Source organism: Aphelocoma coerulescens, chromosome 10 (assembly GCF_041296385.1).
Source record: "Aphelocoma coerulescens isolate FSJ_1873_10779 chromosome 10, UR_Acoe_1.0, whole genome shotgun sequence".
NCBI lineage: Eukaryota > Metazoa > Chordata > Aves > Passeriformes > Corvidae > Aphelocoma > Aphelocoma coerulescens.
The window spans coordinates 21,214,140-21,233,737 of record NC_091024.1 but is presented as its reverse complement, the minus strand read 5'-3'; the positions used below and the strand labels follow the sequence as shown (position 1 = coordinate 21,233,737).

Here is a 19,598-nt window from a genome sequence, read left to right as displayed (position 1 = left end):
GGCCCAGCCACCATCTTTTTCCCCACGGGGCATGGATGGGGTAAAGCCAGTGCTTGAAGATGTTTCCTTCCCCCAAACACAAAGCCAACCCATCCCACTGTACTTGGGTGCACCTTTCCCAGAGGGACCACAGTGCCAGGGAACAGGCCAGTCCTTCTCGCTTTATTGCACTCGAGAGCACCCAGGCGCCAAGGCAGCCACGTTATGTACACTGGTATTTTACAGTCACCCAACGATGAAGGACCAGGAGTCCAGAGCCTGCCACGCTCCCAGCCCGGCCCCTTCCCTCCATCAGGCTGCACCGAGCCACCGCTTGGGACCCCACCCTGCAGGGTAGTGTCAGTGGCACCCAGCACCCTCCTGCAATGCCCCAAGGAAGGGGATGCTCTGCACAGTGATGGAGCAGACAGTTCCTGTGCCTGTCCATCACTGCCTTGAGCCAGGGGTAGCAGGATTTGGAGTGGGTACCGCCAGCTGTCACTGGAGTCCAGCATGTGCCAAGCAGGGGTGATGCTAAGCACCAGATTGTGCTGTGGGGCTGGGGCGTACAGGATCTATGTATGGCACGGAGGCAAGGAGGAGCGAGTCCTGTGGGCTACACACCCCCATGTGCCAAGGCAGATCCTGGTATGGAGGGGAAGTCGCTCCTTTGTCCTGCTCCCAGGTATCCCATGTGAGGTAGAGCATCCTTACCATAGCACTGGCCACCATCCAGAGCAGCACGGCTGCCCTCAGCAGCCACCCAGCAACAGGGTGGGAGACTTCCCTGGGATGCAGGGGAGGGCAGGAGTGCAAAACCTCATCCCTATGCAGCAGCTGGTACCAGTGCAAGCACCCCGCCCTGGGACCAGCCAACACTCCAGAGGCCCACACCATAGCAGAGGAGCCCTGCAGTGACTGCTGGAGCCCTCTGCAGGAAAAAGGGTGTGCCAGGGCACAGGGGACAGCCTGGGCACTGGTGGGATTCTCATCCTTGACAGTGCTGGCAAGGCTTGGCCCGGTTGCTTTATGGGGACACAGAGAGGGACATGAGGTGCTGGGAGCCAGGAGGGTGTCCAGGACTTCCAGTGTGCTGGGGAGCCAGGCAGGGACATGGTGCCTGCCAAGCCCGAGCAAGCAGCTCTGCCCCTGCCTTAAGGAAGGCCTACGGAAAGTTGAGAGAGGAAAGCGAGTCCGAGCGTGGAGAGGCACACGGCCCCACAGGCTCCCCACAGCAGCAGCAGTAGAGGTACTGGGGAGGTGGCCCATGGCTCACAGCTCCCATGGCTCACAGCTCCCGCAGCCCTGGCCCAGCTGCTCACAATTAGCACACACCACACAATGCAAGCGCTGCAGGCTGGGCAGGAGCCCCACAGAGAAGGCCACTGCCAGGGTCTTCCCCTTCCCACAATGGTCATGTGGGGGTCCCAGCTGCAGCAGCTCTGACTACTGCGGGCAGCCAGCTCTGTTGCTCTCTCCTGACCTGGGTTTGGAGGCTGTTGGGGCCTCCCCTGTTTCTGCAGCTCTCCGGGAGCTCTTGGGGCTCACAGCAGCCTTGCGGGTGCCCTGAGGACTTGTCAGCACCTTCTTCTGGAGCTGGGGGCTGGACTGGGCAGATTTCCTGCCCAGGCAGGGACTCTTGGAGCCCTTGGGCTTGGCTGGCTCCAGCATCTTCAGGCCCAGGATGCTGCAGTAATGATTGCACCTGTGAGCGGCCGGGAATTGCTCCAGCAGAGAGGGGAAGCAGCTCTCCTTCAGCCCCTGGTACCTGCCAACACAGCCATCCTCAGCTCCTGCTTTGCACCAGGACATGTCCCAGCAGAGCAGGGAGGCAAGGATGGAGCGTGACCATCATGGCCCTCGCCAGGTGAGCAGCAGAGCTGGGGACAGCCAGGGCTACCCTGCTCCAGCAGCTGGAGGTCACTCACCCTTTCAGGTTGGTAGCGATCCGCACGTTGGTCAACTTCCAGCCCACTCCTGTAATTTAAGAGGACAACCAGTCTCTGACCAGAGAAGGACAGGCACCAGCACCAAGGGCAGGTCATTGCCCTGGGTAGAGGGCTCCATGGCATGGGGGAAGAGAGAGGCAGGAGGGCAAGCCTGGGGCTTTTCCTCCTTTCACAGGCCGGAGGGTGGTGATGGGCCATGAGACTCACACAGGAGATCCCTTTACCTTCCATGTCAGTCACGAGGATGTTTCCATTTGTCCACTGGTAGACCCAATGCTGGAAGGTGCAGCATTTGAGCACAATCTCTGAGGAGCCTCGTGCCACCAAGCTGCCATCTCTCTCGGTGACACAGTACTGCTCGCAGGGCCTGCCGAGGTCCTCCTCCATTGTGGCATAAGGGATGTTGTTGGCTGGTCGATAAATCAGGTACAGAGGAATTATCCTGTTTGGGAATTCACAGACAATGTCAGCATGGTGACCTCTCCCTCCTCTGCAAGTGGAGATTCACACCACGGTCTGCAACCCTGGCTTTTGCCTTACTCCCAATATCCCTTCCATTTGTGCGTGGGAGTAGAGTGCACTGCCCTTTGGGATGCCCCATCACCCACAGGAAATCTTCCCACCATCCCCTGCAATGCTCTGCCAGGGCATCAAGCCAGTGGAGCTGCAGCACATCACTTACTCAGGCACTGCTCCAAAATCAGGGATGGCTCGTGCCTCAGCAGCAAAGATCTTGCAGTACTCACGGCTGGAGTTTTGGACTTTACATTCCTGGAGGAGCAAACAGAAGAGTCAAGAACCTGTCCCATCTTGCACCAATGCCTCCATGGGACCGCTGCCAGTTGTTTCCCTGTCCTGGTGGTCAAAGGGTGATGGGAAAGTCCCGAGCAGCTCCATGTTAATCAGAGGGAAGAGCTGAAGCCAAGAATGGCAAGGACATGTCCAGCCCCCTGGAACACGGCTAGACCTCTCCAGAGCATTCCAAAAGTGGAAGGAAATAGCAAAAGTGGGCACAGAGCTGGGGACTCTCTGGGGACCAACTCACACGCAGATGGGGAAGGTGGGAGGGAGAAAGGTGCATGGTGGCCCACAAGGATGCCCACCTGGATGGTGATATCATAGTTCTTCTCGATAAGGCTGTTCTCATTCTTGGTCCCAAAGACGATGAAATTGTGCACTTTGATGACACAGGTGTGGCCGGACTCAAAGACAGGCTCCAGGCCGTAGATGGCTCTGGCACGGCAGGCTTTGCGCAGGAAACCAGCACCCACTTCCACGTCCTCGCTCACCACGCGCCCGAAGAGCTTATCCCCCCAATAGCCTGCGTCAGCCAAACCCTTGGCAAACACCATGGGTGTCATCTCGATCTCCTCTCCAACTGGTGGGGGGAAGAGCTGGTGAGGTGGGGACAACATGGGCACGTCCTGCTTCTGCCCCAGAGCTGCCTGCCCCACTCAGCAAGGGGCAGAGTCGCAGCTCATCACATGTGGCCCTTACCTTCAATCTCTTCCCGCAGGATAAATCCTGACAACACTAGAGGAGACAGAAAGCGAAGAGGTGTCAAGGTCCTGCCAGGATCCCACCTTGCCCCGTGCACTTGCACAGCTAGGGATGGCAGGCAGGATGGTGGGAATCACTCATAAATTGGCACACGGAGGCAGAAGCACCTCAGAGGTGGTGTTAAGGAACGTGCCAAGGCTCCCCCGCTGCAGCCTGGCACCGAGCCCTCTCCGCAGTTGGCTATACCACCCATGGCACACCCAGGCAGCTGTGAGAGGCTGCTGAGGGCTCCTCACCTTCTGGGCTGAGCAGGAAATCTGTGGAGTCGGTGCCATACTCGTTGCTGATCACGCACCGATAGACCCCGCAATCCTTCTGGGACGCCTGCACAACAGCCAAAGCTGCCTGGCCCTCATCGCCAGCACTGGAAAAAAAAATGGAGCATGGCCACATCCCCATGTGGTGTGGGGGGGGCACATGGGAGCCCTGTGACAGGCACTCTGGGTGCTGTCACCTGTAGTGACAGCTCTCCAAGAGCAGACCACCTGTACTGCTCTTGGCAGAATGGAAGAAAGCTACAAAGAAAGCCATCCCAAGGGCAGCTCAGCTGCTCCCCCGGCATGTCCTGGCACCAGGAGTCCTGCCCTGTGGTTTGTACTAAGAGACATGCTCATCCTCCAGGCAAACCCTGCAAAGTCTGACTGGGATTAGGCTACAGACTGATAAAGGTACTTGCCCCTGAGTGAGGGCTTCATAGAGGGAAGAGGTGGGACCCTCATCCTGAAACCCACTGGCTGAGAAGGCTCTGCTCTGGTCTGCTGGAAGGCAATGGCCACTCCTGCCCATCTGCCCCAGCTCAAATATCTGCCCCAGGAGACAATTTCTGCCCGAGAATCACCTCTTTCCATCTACTCACTGTAAAGGGAACTCGGGGGACACCAAAGGCATCAGGCAAACCCTAAATGATGTGGATGATGTTCCTACACAAATCCTCTGGGCTTGAGAACAAGTTGCTCTCCATAGTAGACCCAAAGGATAAAACCAGCAACGCAGCTGTCTGAACATGCTCTCCCTGCGCAAGGGCAGTGCCAAGGGATAGGGAGGGCATAACCAGAGCTGCTTTCTCCCAGCAGTGGTTGCATAGAAGACCCTCCCAGCACGGCTGTCACATCCAGCTCTTGATTTCTGTGATGGGAGTAGCACCTTCTCTACCCTCCCCACGGTTTGGGTACTCCAAGCAGACACTCCAGATGGAGCATCAATAAGGATCAATTTGGCAGCAATTCCCCATCTGGGCGATCCTTCCCTCTGTGGGGCACTGAGATGATGAAATTCACAATGTACTGTGCCATGCACGGAGCTTCCCACGCTGCCTTAGCAAGAGGGGCACCTTCACCCTGGTCAAGGCAAGGAGTGGGATGTGACAGGTGACAACATGGACTGTGCTGCCGTGGAGCCGACAGGTTACCTCCTTTGGGCTTCAGCTACAGGGATCTCGTCCTTGTACCACGTCAGCTTAGAGTCGCTCAATATATTGAAGAACTGGCACCAAAGTTTCAGGTTTCCTGATGCATCGGAAAATTGTTCTGCCCTGATCTTACGGACCACCTGTGGAGCTAAGGACAGGGTGCAAAGAGATGGGTGGTGAGACACAGAGTGCTGGCCACAGCTCTGGGGACAGGCCAGCCTACGCCCACGCTGCTGCTCAGGGCTTTGGGTATCACGTGTATGTCAGCACAGCCTGGTGTAACACTGCCTTCCCAGGGAAGGTCTCAGAGCTCCATTGGGATAAACAGGGTGGGATACAAGTGGTACAACAAATTCCTTCAACAGTGCAGCACTGCAACACCCAGTGAGGCCTGGCCAGAGGAAATGCAGAAAAACACTGGAATATTGGAAGAAACATTCATCTACTGAAGTAGGGATTTATCAAGGTTACCCTTACTTTGCAAGAGACCTCATTCCCATGTCACCTAGTTCCTTCAACCCCAGGATTCTGCCTTTTTACAGTCGATGCCACAAGGAATCAAATTAGCACTGACCACAGACGTGGAAGAGGAGTGTGTACCCTGTGATGCCCACTGAATCACGGAATCATGGTTTGGGTTTGAAGGAACTTTAAAGACCATCTCGTTCCAACCCTCTTGCCATGAGAAGGGACACTTTCCACTCGACCAGGTAGCTCAGGATCCCCTACCAGCATCAGGCTTGATGAGGACCAGAACACAGAGACCATAATCAAGAGGATTCTGTGATCCCTTGGGCTGGGGAAGCCCAGGCTGTGGAGACAGCCAGTGTCAGAGCTGCTGCCTCTTGCATTCCTCATCCCTCCCTGCACTGGGGCAGAAGTCTTGGGAGAGACTTTTGGCTTTCACACAGCCAAAGGCTGATGCTGAAAACCCTGCAAATGCACAAAACTCATGTGGCCCCAGCTGACAATCACTGGCTCCCTTTGTAGGCAACAAGGGAATGTGCTTCGTGGGGAGTCTCTCTTCCCTCACCTTTAAATGGGTTATTTGTTTTCTGGGACTCTGCTGGCTGTGCTTCTGGCTTAGCATCTCCAGGGACCTCCTGGTCACCACTGGTGTCACCTGCAGGCTCCTCATACAGCTTAGGAACCTCCAGCGTGGCCATCTTCCTCATGAGGGTTGGAGAGCACTGCTCTGAGGGAGAGGATGGAGCCAGGGCAGGAGAATGTGAAAGGGATGCATTCTTCCTGGATTGCCGTGGTGAAACAGTCGGACTTCTTGTGTGCTCCAGGCTCTCCGGGGTTGCCTCCTCTTCCACCCCCACCTGTTTGGGTTTTGGCAGGTATATTTTGCGCCGGGCCCCCAAAGCGAGCTCTTCTGGTGTGGCACAAGGTAGTACTGCCAGAGGGTCAGCAGGGCTCTCTTCAGAGCCCACTGGAGGCGAATCAGAAAGATGAGGAGCCACTCCTGCTGTGGGCATGCTGCCCACCACAATGGAGGGCACTGAGAGTGGAGGCGGCCCCTCGGCCTCAGGAGCCCCCCAGGTGCGTCTCTTCGGTGGCACAGGCCTGCCAGCCAGCATCTCCTTGCTGGTAACAAATTCCTCGTTAATCATGCCTGTGATCCGTCTGGATGTCCTGGGGGTCAGAGGCAAGTTCTCTGCTGTCTGAAAGAGCTGGTTGTTTTGTACTTTTTCCAAAACTTTCCTTGAGGTGCGAGGGCTAAGGCCAGCAATGCCTATCTCTGGGATTATGCCTTCGCCTGCATTTGGCTGCTCCTTGTCCCCTGAGTCAATATCTCCTTTTGTGGCATCCTTACTGCTATCTGACATTTTTAGAAGTAGTAGCAGGTAGTTCTTTAAGGAGGAAACCAGGTTTTTGTGCTGCATTTTCTCCTCCAAAGACATCTCCTGAGATCTCTCAGAGCCAGGCAGGACCAGTGGTACCTGTGGCTGAACCTCAGAGACTCCTTCCCAAGTCCCTGAAGATGCTGCTGGTTCCTGGCATGGAGCTATGGCTGTCAGGAGTCCTCCCTCCTTCCCCTGAGGTCCCACGGGCACTGGTTTGGCATTCTCCTCCTCTAACATGACGGCTGAAAACATCTCCCGCGGAGCAGATCCATCTGTTTTTGTGATTTCTGTTTCTCCACTCGCAGGAGGCAGCAGCTGGGCTCCAGACAGGACCTCTCCTGCAGTGGCCTCCATCCCTGGGGTGCCATGAGCTACCAGTAGTGCCTCCCGAGCCACTGATGGCCTCACTGGAGGAGCAGGAGGCAGCTCTTCCTTGGCAAGAGGAACTGAAGCAGGAGCTGCCATTTCAGTGTTCTGATGGCCCAAAGGTGTCCCTCCTGCCTCCCTGGGCACAGTCCCAGGATATGGCTCTGCTCCATCACTTCCTGCTGTCCTCACACCAGGATGGCTCCCAGACAACTCTGCTCCTGCCTCTTTGCTCTTCCCATCCTTGACTGTCTGACATGGGATTTGTTCAAGAGGAGTTTTTTCTCCAGGTTCTGGAGGACTCAAATTTGTTAGCAATGACTCTTCCTCACCTTGGCTTTTGTTCTCTTGATTTAACAGTCCTTGCTGAGTCTCTCTGCCCTCAAGAGCACGGGAATGTCTTTCTGCCTGTTTCCTGGGGGGTGGGTGCTCCTTGCCAGACTGTACATGGTCTGGAGAAGGTGCTGGTGGCTTTGGTGGCACCTGAGGCCTAAACCGAGGATTTGTCCTTTCCACAGCCCCCCTGGTCTCCTGGCAAACAGGCACTTCTTTCCTGACCTCCTCTACCTTACTGGCTTGCTGACTGGTCTCTTTGGTTGGACTGGACACTGGATGCTTTAGGTCACCAGGAAACTGTCCCACTCTTGCTGCAACCTAGTTAAAATAAAAAAAAAAAAAAGAAAATTAGCATCATGTTACTGCCCAGGTCTGTGCAGTCATACTTGTGGTCCACCTGTACCATATGGCACTGCCCAACTTCTTCTTGAATCATGAGAATTACCCTGATACCAGTGCTACTCTGTCATCCAGGGTCTTCTAGCTTCACCATTATCCCACAGGAGTGGGTCCCACCTGTCAGGCTGCACAAAATCTTTCTTCTTTTAATCAGCTCCAACCCTTCTGCATTTCAACACCCTTGCAGTGCACAGAGACAAGAGATCTACCTTTCTAAATAATTCAGCTTTTAGTCCAATATCCTCTGGCTCAGCATCTTCCCAAGGAGCAAAGCTTTCCCCTTTTCACCAGCCACGGCTGAGACCTTGTATAATTCCTCTGATGTTTTTAAAGACTCAGTGCTCCCCTATCTCCACTGCGAGACGGGGCAATCAGCATGTCACACACTATCAGAATGAGGCTGCCCAAATGATTTATAGTGAAACTGTACACCCTGACGTTATCAGCACTATTCAGCCATTCTGCTGCTCTGACATTCGGGAAGCTCAAATGTTTCCGACTGCAGCTGCACCCAGCAGACGTGTCAGCAAGCTGCCGGCTGCGACGGCCAAGCTTCATCCCGAGGAGAGCTGCCGAGATCCTCCAGCCAAGGGGCACGGTCTGTTTCTGCAGGGGAGGCAGCGATACCGTGGGACACGCTCTGCCCAGCTGATGCTCTGCAAGCATCACCAGGACAATGGCACGGGGACAGGGCACGCACACAATGGGTCCCCCTTCCACCCTGGAGGATCCGCTGCTAAGGATTTTCTCCTGAGGTCCCTGACTTGAGTTTTAAGCCCACCAGAATGAAGGGCATGGGAAAGGAGGGCTGTGGCTCTTTTTTGTGCTGCTTTTGCTTCATTTGGTAGCTTGGGAAAAGAGGAAAGGTAAGACCAGTCTCTCAGCCCTTCCCCAAGCAAATAAAGGAAACATAGAATGGTTTGTGTTGGATGGGACCTTAAAGCCCATCTCATTCCAATCCCTGCCATGGGCAGGGACAACTTTCACTAGACCAGGCTGCCCCAAGACCTGTCCAGCCTGGCCTGGAACACTTCCTGGGATGGGGGAGCCACAGCTTCTCTGGGCAACCTGTGCCAGGGCCTCACCACCCTCTCAGCCAAGAATTTCTTCCCAATATCCCATCTAACCCTGCTCTCTGACAGCGGAAAGCCATTCCCCCTTGTCCTGTTACTCCAGGTCCTTGTCTAAACTCCCTCTCCAATTGTTAAGGCAACATGAGTATTGAAGGGCTGGGGTGGGGGAAGCACCATTAGAGGCCATTCCTACCTACAAAATTCAAGTATAGTAAAATCATCAGTTTAAAATTGAGGCAAGAGTGATCACCATGCAAATCTAGTTTCTTCTCTGCTCTTGTAGAGGAGGATGCTCACAGCCTGGCTACAGTCTGGCCTTTTGCTACAGATAAATCCAGCTCAGAAGAGAAGTCCTGAGCATAAGGCCCAGCTATGTCCCAAGGCTAGGAAAACACTCAGGCTATGACCTGTATTGTTTAAAAGAGAAAGAATAAAAAAGAAAAGGACAAGTAACCCCTGTCCTGGGAGTTGAAAATACCCTGAAACATGCCTGGAATCGGCTTTAAACCAGCTTATTTGCTCTCACAAAAGCTTGAGGACTTTCCCCAGCAGCACCAACAAGCTGAAGCATTCAAATTCAAATCAGAAGCATTCCCTTTTGTCTCCTCAAAGGCACACCAGCTGACAAGTCACAGGTTTCCCTCTGTGAGTGGGGTTTTTAAAGAGAAAAAAACCTTGATGTACTGTCAAAGGCTCAGGGATGACAGCCCAAGCCTGGCTGCTCCCACCAGCATTTTTCCATCGTTTTTGAGAGCGAGGGGTGTTAAAATGAGCAGACAGGGGAGAAACAAATGGCTTTGCCATGGGCTGGCCTGAACAGCAATAATTTCTGCAGCAGTATGTGATGCTGGTGGGTCAGGCTGAAGACAAGTTCATGGCACTGTGCAGCAGCAAGGCCAGAACCCAGGTGTGCACTGCCTAACACAGCAGGTTCTTACCAGCAAAGCTGCACTCACTTATGGCTAAAGAAATTTAAAAGAGGAAGAAAGGTTATTTTTTTTTCCACTGGAGCACCAGTCAGTCCCTTATGCATTGTGGATTTTTCCACATTCTGAAATACGTGCACTACCTACCAAGCAAGAGGTGCTGCACCTGGAGCCTTGTCTGTACTGGAAGTGTGCACCTCCCACAGCCCAAACTCCAAATCCTGACAGCACCTGCAAACTGGACTCAGAGAACCTTTTATGACAGAAAGGGTCATTAAAGAAAAATGGGGGAAAAATAGTCTGGTAGCTTCCAGTCTAATATTTTCACGGCAAATACTTCAGGTTAGGCGACAAAAATAGTGGTTGACTAAAAGATGCTCTGAGGGTCAGGAGCAGGTGCTGTACCCTGGCACTTCATCACCACCACAATGAGTCTCCCAACAGAGTTTTTCCGACAGGGATGAGCCAAAAAAATAGTCCAGACCTACTGTATACATGTTGCACTGTAAACAAAACTCGAGGCCCTGAGGGTCACATGGGACCTAGCACCCCGAACTCATCTGCACAGGGGGCTCATTAACTGAAGTTCCCTTGCTAAACTGAACAGATGCCATCACAAGGCACCCAGCCCAGCTATAAATACCCATTCAGTGCTCCCTGCCGACCTGATCTGAAAACATTTCGCATGAGGTCAGCCTGCCGATTAAACTGGAGAGCCCCAGGCCACTGAGACCAGCTGCTCAAATGGCCCCAACTTACATCTCTCACCACCTCAGCTGACATTTGTTTGGAGATGGGGTGGAAGCTCTGCTGTCTGGGCTCATCAAATCCAGAAAGCCCTTCTCCTGGGTGCTTTCACCAGTGGAGACCTGCAGAGCCTTGGCAGCAGATCCCGTGGGGTACAGGCAGCCCACCAGGCCCAGTGCCACAATACAAATGCGCAGCACAGATACTTTCTTGTTGCCACCCCTGTGTTGGCTGTTGTCTCTCCTAGTTACCTCTTTGTTTCCCTCCAACTTCTGTTCTTGCTGCTGGCCTCTCTGGCCCTCGGACAGCACAGATTTTGCCTCCAACACCTCAGAGGACAATGGAGCATCCTCTGTCTGTCTGCTGACTTCCACAGGCCACAGGGCAGCCTCACTCCCAGCCTCATCTTTGGCTCCCACATCCTCCTTCCCTGCCGCTGGCTTCACTTGCTTATCAAAATACATGTCCTTTAAAGAGAAGTACACATCATCATTGGTTTTAGTGTCCTGTTTCACAGTTTTCCCAGGCTCTTTGAGCTTTGGACTGGTTTCCACTTCTTGATCACTCGCTGCCCTCAAACGTGCATTCCTGCGTAAGGGGACAGGAGGAGCAAACCTGGGATTTGAAGACGGATTGGCCCTGTCTCTCCCACTTTCTTCTCGCTTAGAAACTTCCTGCGTTGCTGCTGAAGGAGCCTCCACCTTCTTTTTCTTTTTAGCTGCAGAGTCTTTCACCCCTGGCTTAGTTGCCAGGTCCTCCACGGTCTCGTAGATGTATGTGAGAAAGTTGTTCCCATTCTCCTCCCCACTTTCCAAAGTGGCATCTCCATTGGTGGTCACCTCTGCTTTCAGAGGTGCCACCAGTTTGTTTGGGAAGCCTGGCACTGCGTTAAGTGGCTGCTCCTTTGTCTCCTTTGCAATATCCTTGTGTAACCTGGACTGTGAATCAGCAACGTGCACTTTTGCTGCATCTTCCTTCTCCCATGAAGAGTCTCCTGACCGGAGATTCTGATCTCTAGCCAGCCTCCGCTTCCTCTGGAGCCGTTCAGGGCTCATTCCTTGCAACTTCTCCACTTCCACATTTTCTTTTCCTCGTTTCTTGCCCTGTTCTATCTCTTGCAGCTTTTCTTCAGCTTTTCTCTTGATTTTGTCAAACCACTTCTGATGGATTTTGAACTCCGTCATGGTTCCCACTTCCAGCACACCGGAGCAGGACACAATGCCTTTGTTATTTCTAGCTGAGGCCTGGTAAATGCCTGCATCCTCTTCTCGGCACCTGGAAATCAAAAGCTGTGTGTGAGACTACCCATCCTCCCCAGGATGCCCACTGGACACACAAGCATGCACGCTCTCCCACTTCTTGCTCCAGAGAGTCCAGAAGATGTAGCCCATAAGGTGCCCGCAGAACATCTGGAGGCCTTGGGCTGGCCTCCGTCCCTGGCCCTGCCTGCTCTCCACACTAACAGACAAGCAAGTTTGATGTTAAATTTGTTCTGGCTCCAGCCTGGGCTGTAACTCTGGTATGAGGGCTGTGATGGAGGAGCAACAGGCAGCACCAGGCTTCCCAGCTGTTCTTGGTCACAGTCCTCTTCAGGATCTTTCTCTCTCAGCTCTACACAGCCCACATGACATTCTTGCTCTTCCTCTACCCTACTGCACCACCAAAGTCTTCCTACCCCATGTCACAGGCACCAGCACAAGCACCTGCCTGCCTCCCTGCTGTCACCCCTTGAGAACACCTGACCCATGGAGATCCCTCCTGCAAGAGGTGAGCCAGCCTCTGATGGACACCTGGAGCACAGCTGAGGGAGCAGAAAAGCTCAGGCTAGAAGCACAAGGATGGCAGGACTATCAGCAACACTGATATTCTGCATTTTCAGTCAGTGCCACCCACACCTGTCTGACATCCCAAATCCAGGACTCAAGGTGTGACAGGTCTCTGCCTGCTGGGGACAAGGTGTGCCTGGCTCTCCAGAAACACAGTCCTCGCTCAAAGTTAAAAGAAGTTGGTAGTCAGGGCTGGATAAAGGAGGCCCTTAGATTCATTAGTCAGGGCCAAAGCAGCACTTCCCATGATGACAGTTAGGAAAGGCCCACCTGGGCCACGGCTGCAGCCCCTTCCTTGCTTAGGACAATCCTACTGTTTCTACCTGATTCCCTGGCCCATCATCTTGGAGGCAGATAGTGCTTTCCCCTTGCTCACCTTTGTCAGTCCCAATGCTCAGCACTGGAAGGCTCCAGAGGGAGGGATTTCTCCTTCCCTTCCTCTTGCTTCCAGCATGGCAGCTATCACTGGATGCAGTAATGGATCTCATACTGGTGTGATTGGGGAGCCACAACCGGAGGGGAAGGGCCAGCTGTGAACTCACAGTGGGGAGCAGACGGGGCCAGCCAAGTACTGTCGCCACATCACTGCTGACAGCTTATCCAGCCACTGAGAACACACTCAGAGAGAGCTCCCATCACCAAAGCCAGCCACTCTCCAGCTCCTTTACTCACTTGTAGAGCTGCAGGGTGTGGCGGTTTCCGTGGCGGAATATCTCGTACTTAGGTAAGCCACAATAGCGATCCATCTCCTCATCATCCTTGTACCACGTCACCTCTGGCTGTGGATACCCTGGGGAGGACACGGAGGGTATATCAGAGAGTGAAACATTCCACACAGGAGCACAGCCAGCATGGTATCAGCAGCAAAACAATCTGGTACACCAGGATAGATGCTATTCTGGGCTCACCACATTCCTAAATTGCACAACAGAAACAGTGGAAACTTAATGGGCTTATCTCAGACTTTTATCACTCCTAGGAATAGCGCTATTTTTGAGAAAAAATCCCAGCACTTCATTCCTGAACAGAGAGGAGTGGATCACACGCTTGTCTCCTGTAACACTGGCTGCGAGAAGGTGAGCATGCCGTCACTTTTATGTGAAGAGAGATGTTTTGATGAGGCCAAGGCTATGGTTGGAGAACAGGCACTCACCCCTCCATGGAGCTCTCAGCATTTCGCACAGTGTCACAGCCTGTAAGCTGATCCAAAACTTTCCATTGAACAGAAACAACCTTGATTGCATCACAGTCAGCTCAGTGTCCTACAAATGTCACTTGACAACAGATGTCACCTGCCTTTTCAGTAGAATGACATCATGCTGTGTGTGACTGGCTGGCTGGGAAGCTGGGCATGCAGCCATGTACCCCACCACTGGCAGAGGTGTTGGATCAGCATGTAGGTCCCCCATGGACCAGCGCTAGCCACAGCCTTCACTGCCCACTGACAGCAGCTCTAGCTCGGATTAAGAGCAGTTTTCATGCAGCCAGCAGGGGTTCCTGCACTTCACTCAGGGCTTACCGCCCAGCCAAGCTGACCCCCAGGGCATGGGATGAAAGTTTCAGTGATCACATCATGCCTTGGCTGTAGTCAATATGCTCAGCAGCTGTTCGAAGCCCCAGTGCAGACACCTGAAGCTTATCTGCTGCAAATGTCCCTGTAGACTTTCTGTGTGGCCGAAGGAAGCAGTCTGGCATGCTCCTCAACTCTACCTGACCCCAAGGATCACCCACAGCACCCCAGAATGTAGCAAGGGTCAGCTCCCATGGACATCCCAGACATGGGGCTGATGAGGGCTTTCCAGGAATATCCAAAGTGTCCCAACCCAATGGCTCTGGAGTAATGAGAAGGCAGGGAAAAGGTGCACTCTGGACAGTTCCCAGCTACCAAGCCACAGGTTTCAGGGCTAACCAGGACCTCAAATGTCCTTGCACCAGCCAAAGGTGTTGTCAGCCCATAGCAATGCCTGAGCCCAGCTTACTCCTGCTCTCATGAAGGTCCTAGAGCAGGACTGAGAGTCCAGAAGCAGACTCATCAGCATGAATTCACCCAGGTTTTGGCCAATCCAACATGCCTTTGCCCAGAAAAGCAGCATATGCCAAATCTCCTGTACTGCTTTGGCTCCCCTGCTCACCCTTGCTTGTGGTGGCTCCTCAGTGTCCTCTGGCTCCTCAAGGGATTTAGTCCACTGAGACCAGACAGGGCTGGGAAAGTAAGTCTCAGAAGCTTTTCTTTCCTGTTCTCCTCTATGAGCAGCATCCATCCCCACAGCACAGACACCTCAAAAGACTGGATTTTACTCTATTCTTCCTCCCCCTCTAAGGCCTCCTGCTCTACACTGCCCCAGCATCCCCCCTCTCCACCCTCGCTATCCGTACATCTCCCACGTGCTTTGCTGCTTCAATCCCCTCCCACTGCTGCCATCAGCAGCTTTGGCTTTCTGTTGGGTAGTGTCTTGTTTCTCCTCTTCTGCAGGAAGCCAAGCCATGACTTTCTCCCAACACCCTTCCTGCAAGGCTTTCTGTCCTCCCCCTCTGCCCCACTCTTGTCACAGCCTGTTCCTTGCTGTTGTTCTGACCTCCCAAACAGGTTCCTAGAGACATGCAAAGCCCTCAGGTACTTGTGGCTGAAGAAAATGAGCCCTAAACTGGGAACTGGAGAATGCCCTGAGAGCATCCCAGTGACAGGATCATCAGGGATTGATGCTGCTGCTTATATTTTTCATAAAATATTAACTATTGCCTGTACTTGGAAGCAGGACCCTGGGCTGAAGGAGCCTGTGGTGAATTCTTTCTGCTCCAGGGATGATGAACACAACAATTTCCATACACAGCTCACACTGTGCCCAGAGCAATCCAACCCTTCCCAAGGGCTGTTCTGCAAGCAAGACCTTCAGGAGGCCCCCATGGTCCATCCTGCAGGGAGCTGGCAGGTGGACTTTCCTGACACCCTAAGAAACAGCAATCACAGCCCTTCATTCAGGGAACTGCCAGCGGACAGTTTCCGAGAAACCCTGTGATGTCCCCCCGTGGCCTCCACAGCTGATTTCCATTCCCAGCTGACATCTGCCGGAAAGAGCTGCCATTTCCATAGCTGTGCAGTGCCTTCCTGCTATGCTTAAACTCCCTTTGACCTGTAGCACTTCTGTCCTTGAGGCTGCCTGCTCCCTCTGAGCAGCAACCGTCATGCAAGCCCAGTGCCAGGACCAGCTCCCACTGCACGCTCCAGCCTGCAGCCAAAGGGAGCTGCAGGCAAGTGCTGGCTGGAAGTCTGCGGGCAGGTGGATGCTGAAAGGCTTCCCACCTCCCACACAGGGACAGTGGCCCCAGCTGCCTGTCCAAACGCCATCCATCCCTCCCCAGGGACTGTAATTAGAGCCAAGCAGGGGATGGAAAGACTCCTGTGCAGGGACAAGTCTCCCCGGCACGGGGAAGGGAGCTGGTGCTGATGCTGCTGACATCCATCTTTGGGCTGCTGAGGGGGGGGAAAGAGGGGTCAGGCATCACTCCAGGCACATCCCCTGCAGGCACAGCATCCGCAGCTTGTCCAGTGGGATGAAGTGGAACTGAGGGATTGCCACGCTGCAGGCACCGGATGGCCACCCGTAGCAGGAGACACCCTGAGCAGCCACACGTCCTTCCAAACCTTCCTCTGCTGCAGCCCCCCCGTGCAGCTGGTGCCGAGAGGGATTTGCTGGCAGCTGGGCCCCTGCAGCCCCCAGCCAGAGCACCGCAGCTGCAGACAGAGTGGTGCCGGGCGCTCCTGCGAGGAGGGAAGGCATCCACTCCTTATCTTCGGGTCCAGCAAAAGCTTTTTGGGAAGTGTGTCTTCCAGCAGCATTTCTCCAGTGTGATGGCCAGCCACCACAGGATCCTGAAGACTTTTCAGAGCAAGGATTTTTTTTTCATGGAGACTGCCACGTTTAGATCAAACATTTTTTCTGAAAAATGTTAAAATCTGAGAAGTCTTCAAAGCTTGGTGACTGCATCTAAAATAGTTCTTAATATACCTATCCAAAATCACCCAGAGAAACTCTATTTCAAGTCACTTTCTTCTTTTTTTATTTTTTTGCGGGCAGGGAAGGAGAGGGAGTTAGTCTTCTGAAACTTGGGAAGGTGGTAAGAATTTAGAACCATTAAACAATCTCCACAGTTTCTGCTCTACACAAGCTACATGGAGTAGGGGCTTCAAGAGTCTTGGGAATACAATTCATGGTAAGATCTTACCCTTCCTGGTTTCATGGATTTAAACCCCTCCAGCATGCAAGGACAAGGAAGCTTCTAGCAATACTGACAGGAGGGACAGATACTAAGAGCAGTATCTCCCCATGCCACTGTGAGCAGCGCTCATCCACCATCCTTCCTTTGTCCTTGGCCCCAAAGCCAAACCTCCTCATCTCCCAGCAGCCTACTCTCTGCTCTTGTAGTCACTACCCCATCCCCAAACCCCTCTCACAGCCCTTGCATGTCTCCAGACATTCTTCATCCAACACTTCAGTCTCATCCTTCAAACACTTCCCTCAGAGGGTCACCACCAATGCAGCAAGTTAAACTCCTTTAACCTTATTAAAAACTGCATCCACTAAGCATGTGACTGTCTACTCACCCTACCCCAACTCCTTCCCCTTTGCACACTGTACTCTGCATTAAACCATGGAGGCAGGGATGGGATCAAGCTCCTGAGCTGATGATCTGGGAAGCCAGATCAGAGAGGTGGAACGTGGCTAAGGAGGGCTGAAACAGCACTGAAGAGGCAGCTGTACCACAGTGGGCTGGTGCTGACATACAGTGGTCTTGGCTAGATGCAGCTATCACCTGTCCTGGCTGGACTCATCCCTAACAAGCAGCCAGAGACCTAGGCCCCTTCATCCAACTCCCCTCATTTCATCAGCTGACATCTCTCCTTCCCAGCCAATGCTATACAGAAGTGACTAAAAAGCTGGAAAATCCTTGTGGCAGCACCTCCACAAAGAGCCACTCTGAAGAGAGAAGCCCAATATCCACTCACTGGGAATGAGCTGTGATGACCCTTGAGATCCTGAAGTCCAGACAGGCCCACGAAGGAAAGCACTTGGTGCAGAGATGTGGGATGAAGCTGCACAGTAAATGGAGATGTTCTTGTTCCCTTTTTCACATCTCTTAGAGAACAAAGGATGAAACTAATTTTGTCTGAAAAAAGAAAACATCTAATAACTGATGCAGGATTTGACCCAAAAAAGTCAAATCAGACATAGGAGGGACATCAGCAGCAGGCTGAACTAGGCATCAGGAGGAAAGGAAGGTTTGTGCCTCCACGCACAGGAATCTGCCTCTGCCTGACCTGCTTTTTCCCTGCCTGCACCACTCAGCACATTCTGGAGATTGGTTCTTCAAACGCTTGCATCTTTCTGTGTTCCTAGGACAGGCCCAGCAAGCCCTAGTCCAAGTATTCCCAGATGTGGGACTAGCCTGTAACTCTCATTACTGGTCAAGAAGTAGCCAAAAAAAAAAAAAGATGCTATTGTAGGTCATGTATCCATTTTTGTGGCTTGACCGTCAAAACAGGAGCAGGTGACTGTCTGCCCTTTGCCTCCGCCCAAGTGTCCCTGGACTCCAGCCACAGTGCTGGGACTGAACTGGTTCCACTCTGGTCACTGGCCAGGGATGTTGCTGCCGCTTCCTTGCTCCCAGCAATGCCTCCCAGTTGAACACAAACATCATGGCAGGGTGAGATAACTGAGCTACCACCCAGACTCTGCAGTCAGAGTATGCTTTCCACCTCCTGCCCCTCTCTCCCACAGAGATCCCAAGCTCGTAAAGCAGTCCATAGGACCACATGTGGGAGATGCCCATCTGGAAAAGGTAGTCCAAGGCTGATTTTAAAAACATTTCCATGGAAGTTTCTAAGTGCATAGAGACGTCCCCTAACCTAGTTTACCAAGCACAAAAATACTGTGACACATGCTGAAAGAGACTCATTGACAATTTCCTTCACTTGAGCAGAAAATGAGGCCAGTATCAGGTCAAGTTTTCTGCCTGGTGCAGCACACCAGGAAGAGACGGAATTTGTTAGAAGGAACCATCAACCTTCTGCAACTGGTGAAGACTTAAGCCAGTGAGAGAAGCCAGGACTGTTACTCTGTATTTCCCAAAATACCTAAACATTTTCTCACCTCTGACACTTGCAGAATGGTGTGCTCCATGGTACTGCACAACATGTCAGGCTTTTGCTTTCAAAAAACTTAAATTGGGAAGAGCCCTTCTAATGACTCCCCAAATGTTTGGAGACATCTCCCAGCAGCCCCCTTTGGCCCTAGAAGCAGCAAGAAGGTGTGCTGAAGTTAAGCCTCAATAAAATCAATACATCAACTGTGCCCCTGCAAGTTCAGGTGGTCAGCCTTCAGAACAAGGGAATCCAGAAGAGAAAATCCAAGAATTCATAGCTGGCAGCTCTTGGAAGGACTGAGGCTGTGCTTCCTTATTTCCAGCCTGTTTCTAATAGCAAACCAGATTTCCTTAGGAAAGCTTTGGCCCTTGTGCCTAAGAGGCTCACTGGATATACTCTCCTCCTTCCAAAACTTACAAACTTGTTTCATGTCTCTCACTGAGTAACCTGTTGGAAGTCATTAATACTAGTGAGGTCAGGAAGGATCATGGAGTTGTTAACAAGTACATTGAGAGAAGAGATTTTAGTCTCCATATCTAAAGAACAAAATCTCATCAGCAAAGGAGCTACTTGCCTCTATACCAATGTGCTGCCATGCCACATCACCACAATGCCTTAGCACCAGCCCTCTCTTTTGGCCTCTTCCTCCTCCTCTTCTTCTTGACTTGACACCTTCCTTCCCAAGGGGAGATTTTAGTTCATTGGGCAGTGACCAGCTTTTACTTCAGATGTTGACAGACACAGAAGTTTATCACTGATACAAATGTAGCTGTGCTCTAACCATCTACAGCCAGCAAAGACAAGAGTTGGTTCCAGCATGACAGCCTCAGTCTTCAAGACTGCACATTCCTGAGTTATGGAGTGCAGGATTAGAGAAGCAGAGATTAGGACAATAAAATGTAGCTGGTCCAAGCAGCAACCAGCATATCCCACTTCCTGGTCTTTCATTTGCCTTGTTTGAGATGTTAGCTCAAGCCTTTACGTCTTTACACTCTCAGGTGCTTCCCCCCTCCCTTAAATTAAAGCTAAAATCATCA

The 19,598-nt window shown here is 52.7% G+C and overlaps 1 protein-coding gene across 5 annotated transcripts in view; it reads right to left on the bottom strand.

Annotated features, from left to right (window-relative positions):
- Nucleotides 1-140: 140 nt before the first annotated feature.
- ALPK3 (alpha kinase 3) overlaps nt 141-19,598 on the bottom strand; it is a 33,328-nt gene continuing 13,870 nt past the window's right edge. For 4 of the 5 annotated variants that reach the window (XM_069025551.1, XM_069025552.1, XM_069025553.1 and 1 more), the window contains 11 exons: nt 13,092-13,209; nt 10,845-11,868; nt 5,930-7,766; nt 4,897-5,044; nt 3,725-3,852; nt 3,426-3,461; nt 3,032-3,306; nt 2,611-2,699; nt 2,153-2,370; nt 1,908-1,956; nt 141-1,747 (listed from right to left, as the gene is read on the bottom strand). In XM_069025551.1, coding sequence (XP_068881652.1) covers nt 1,426-1,747; nt 1,908-1,956; nt 2,153-2,370; nt 2,611-2,699; nt 3,032-3,306; nt 3,426-3,461; nt 3,725-3,852; nt 4,897-5,044; nt 5,930-7,766; nt 10,845-11,868; nt 13,092-13,209 — 4,244 coding nt within the window. In that variant the 3' untranslated portion in view covers nt 141-1,425. Of the gene's footprint in view, nt 1,748-1,907; nt 1,957-2,152; nt 2,371-2,610; nt 2,700-3,031; nt 3,307-3,425; nt 3,462-3,724; nt 3,853-4,896; nt 5,045-5,929; nt 7,767-10,844; nt 11,869-13,091; nt 13,210-19,135; nt 19,334-19,598 lie in introns of those variants that run through there. The other variant, XM_069025555.1, reaches the window with a different exon arrangement.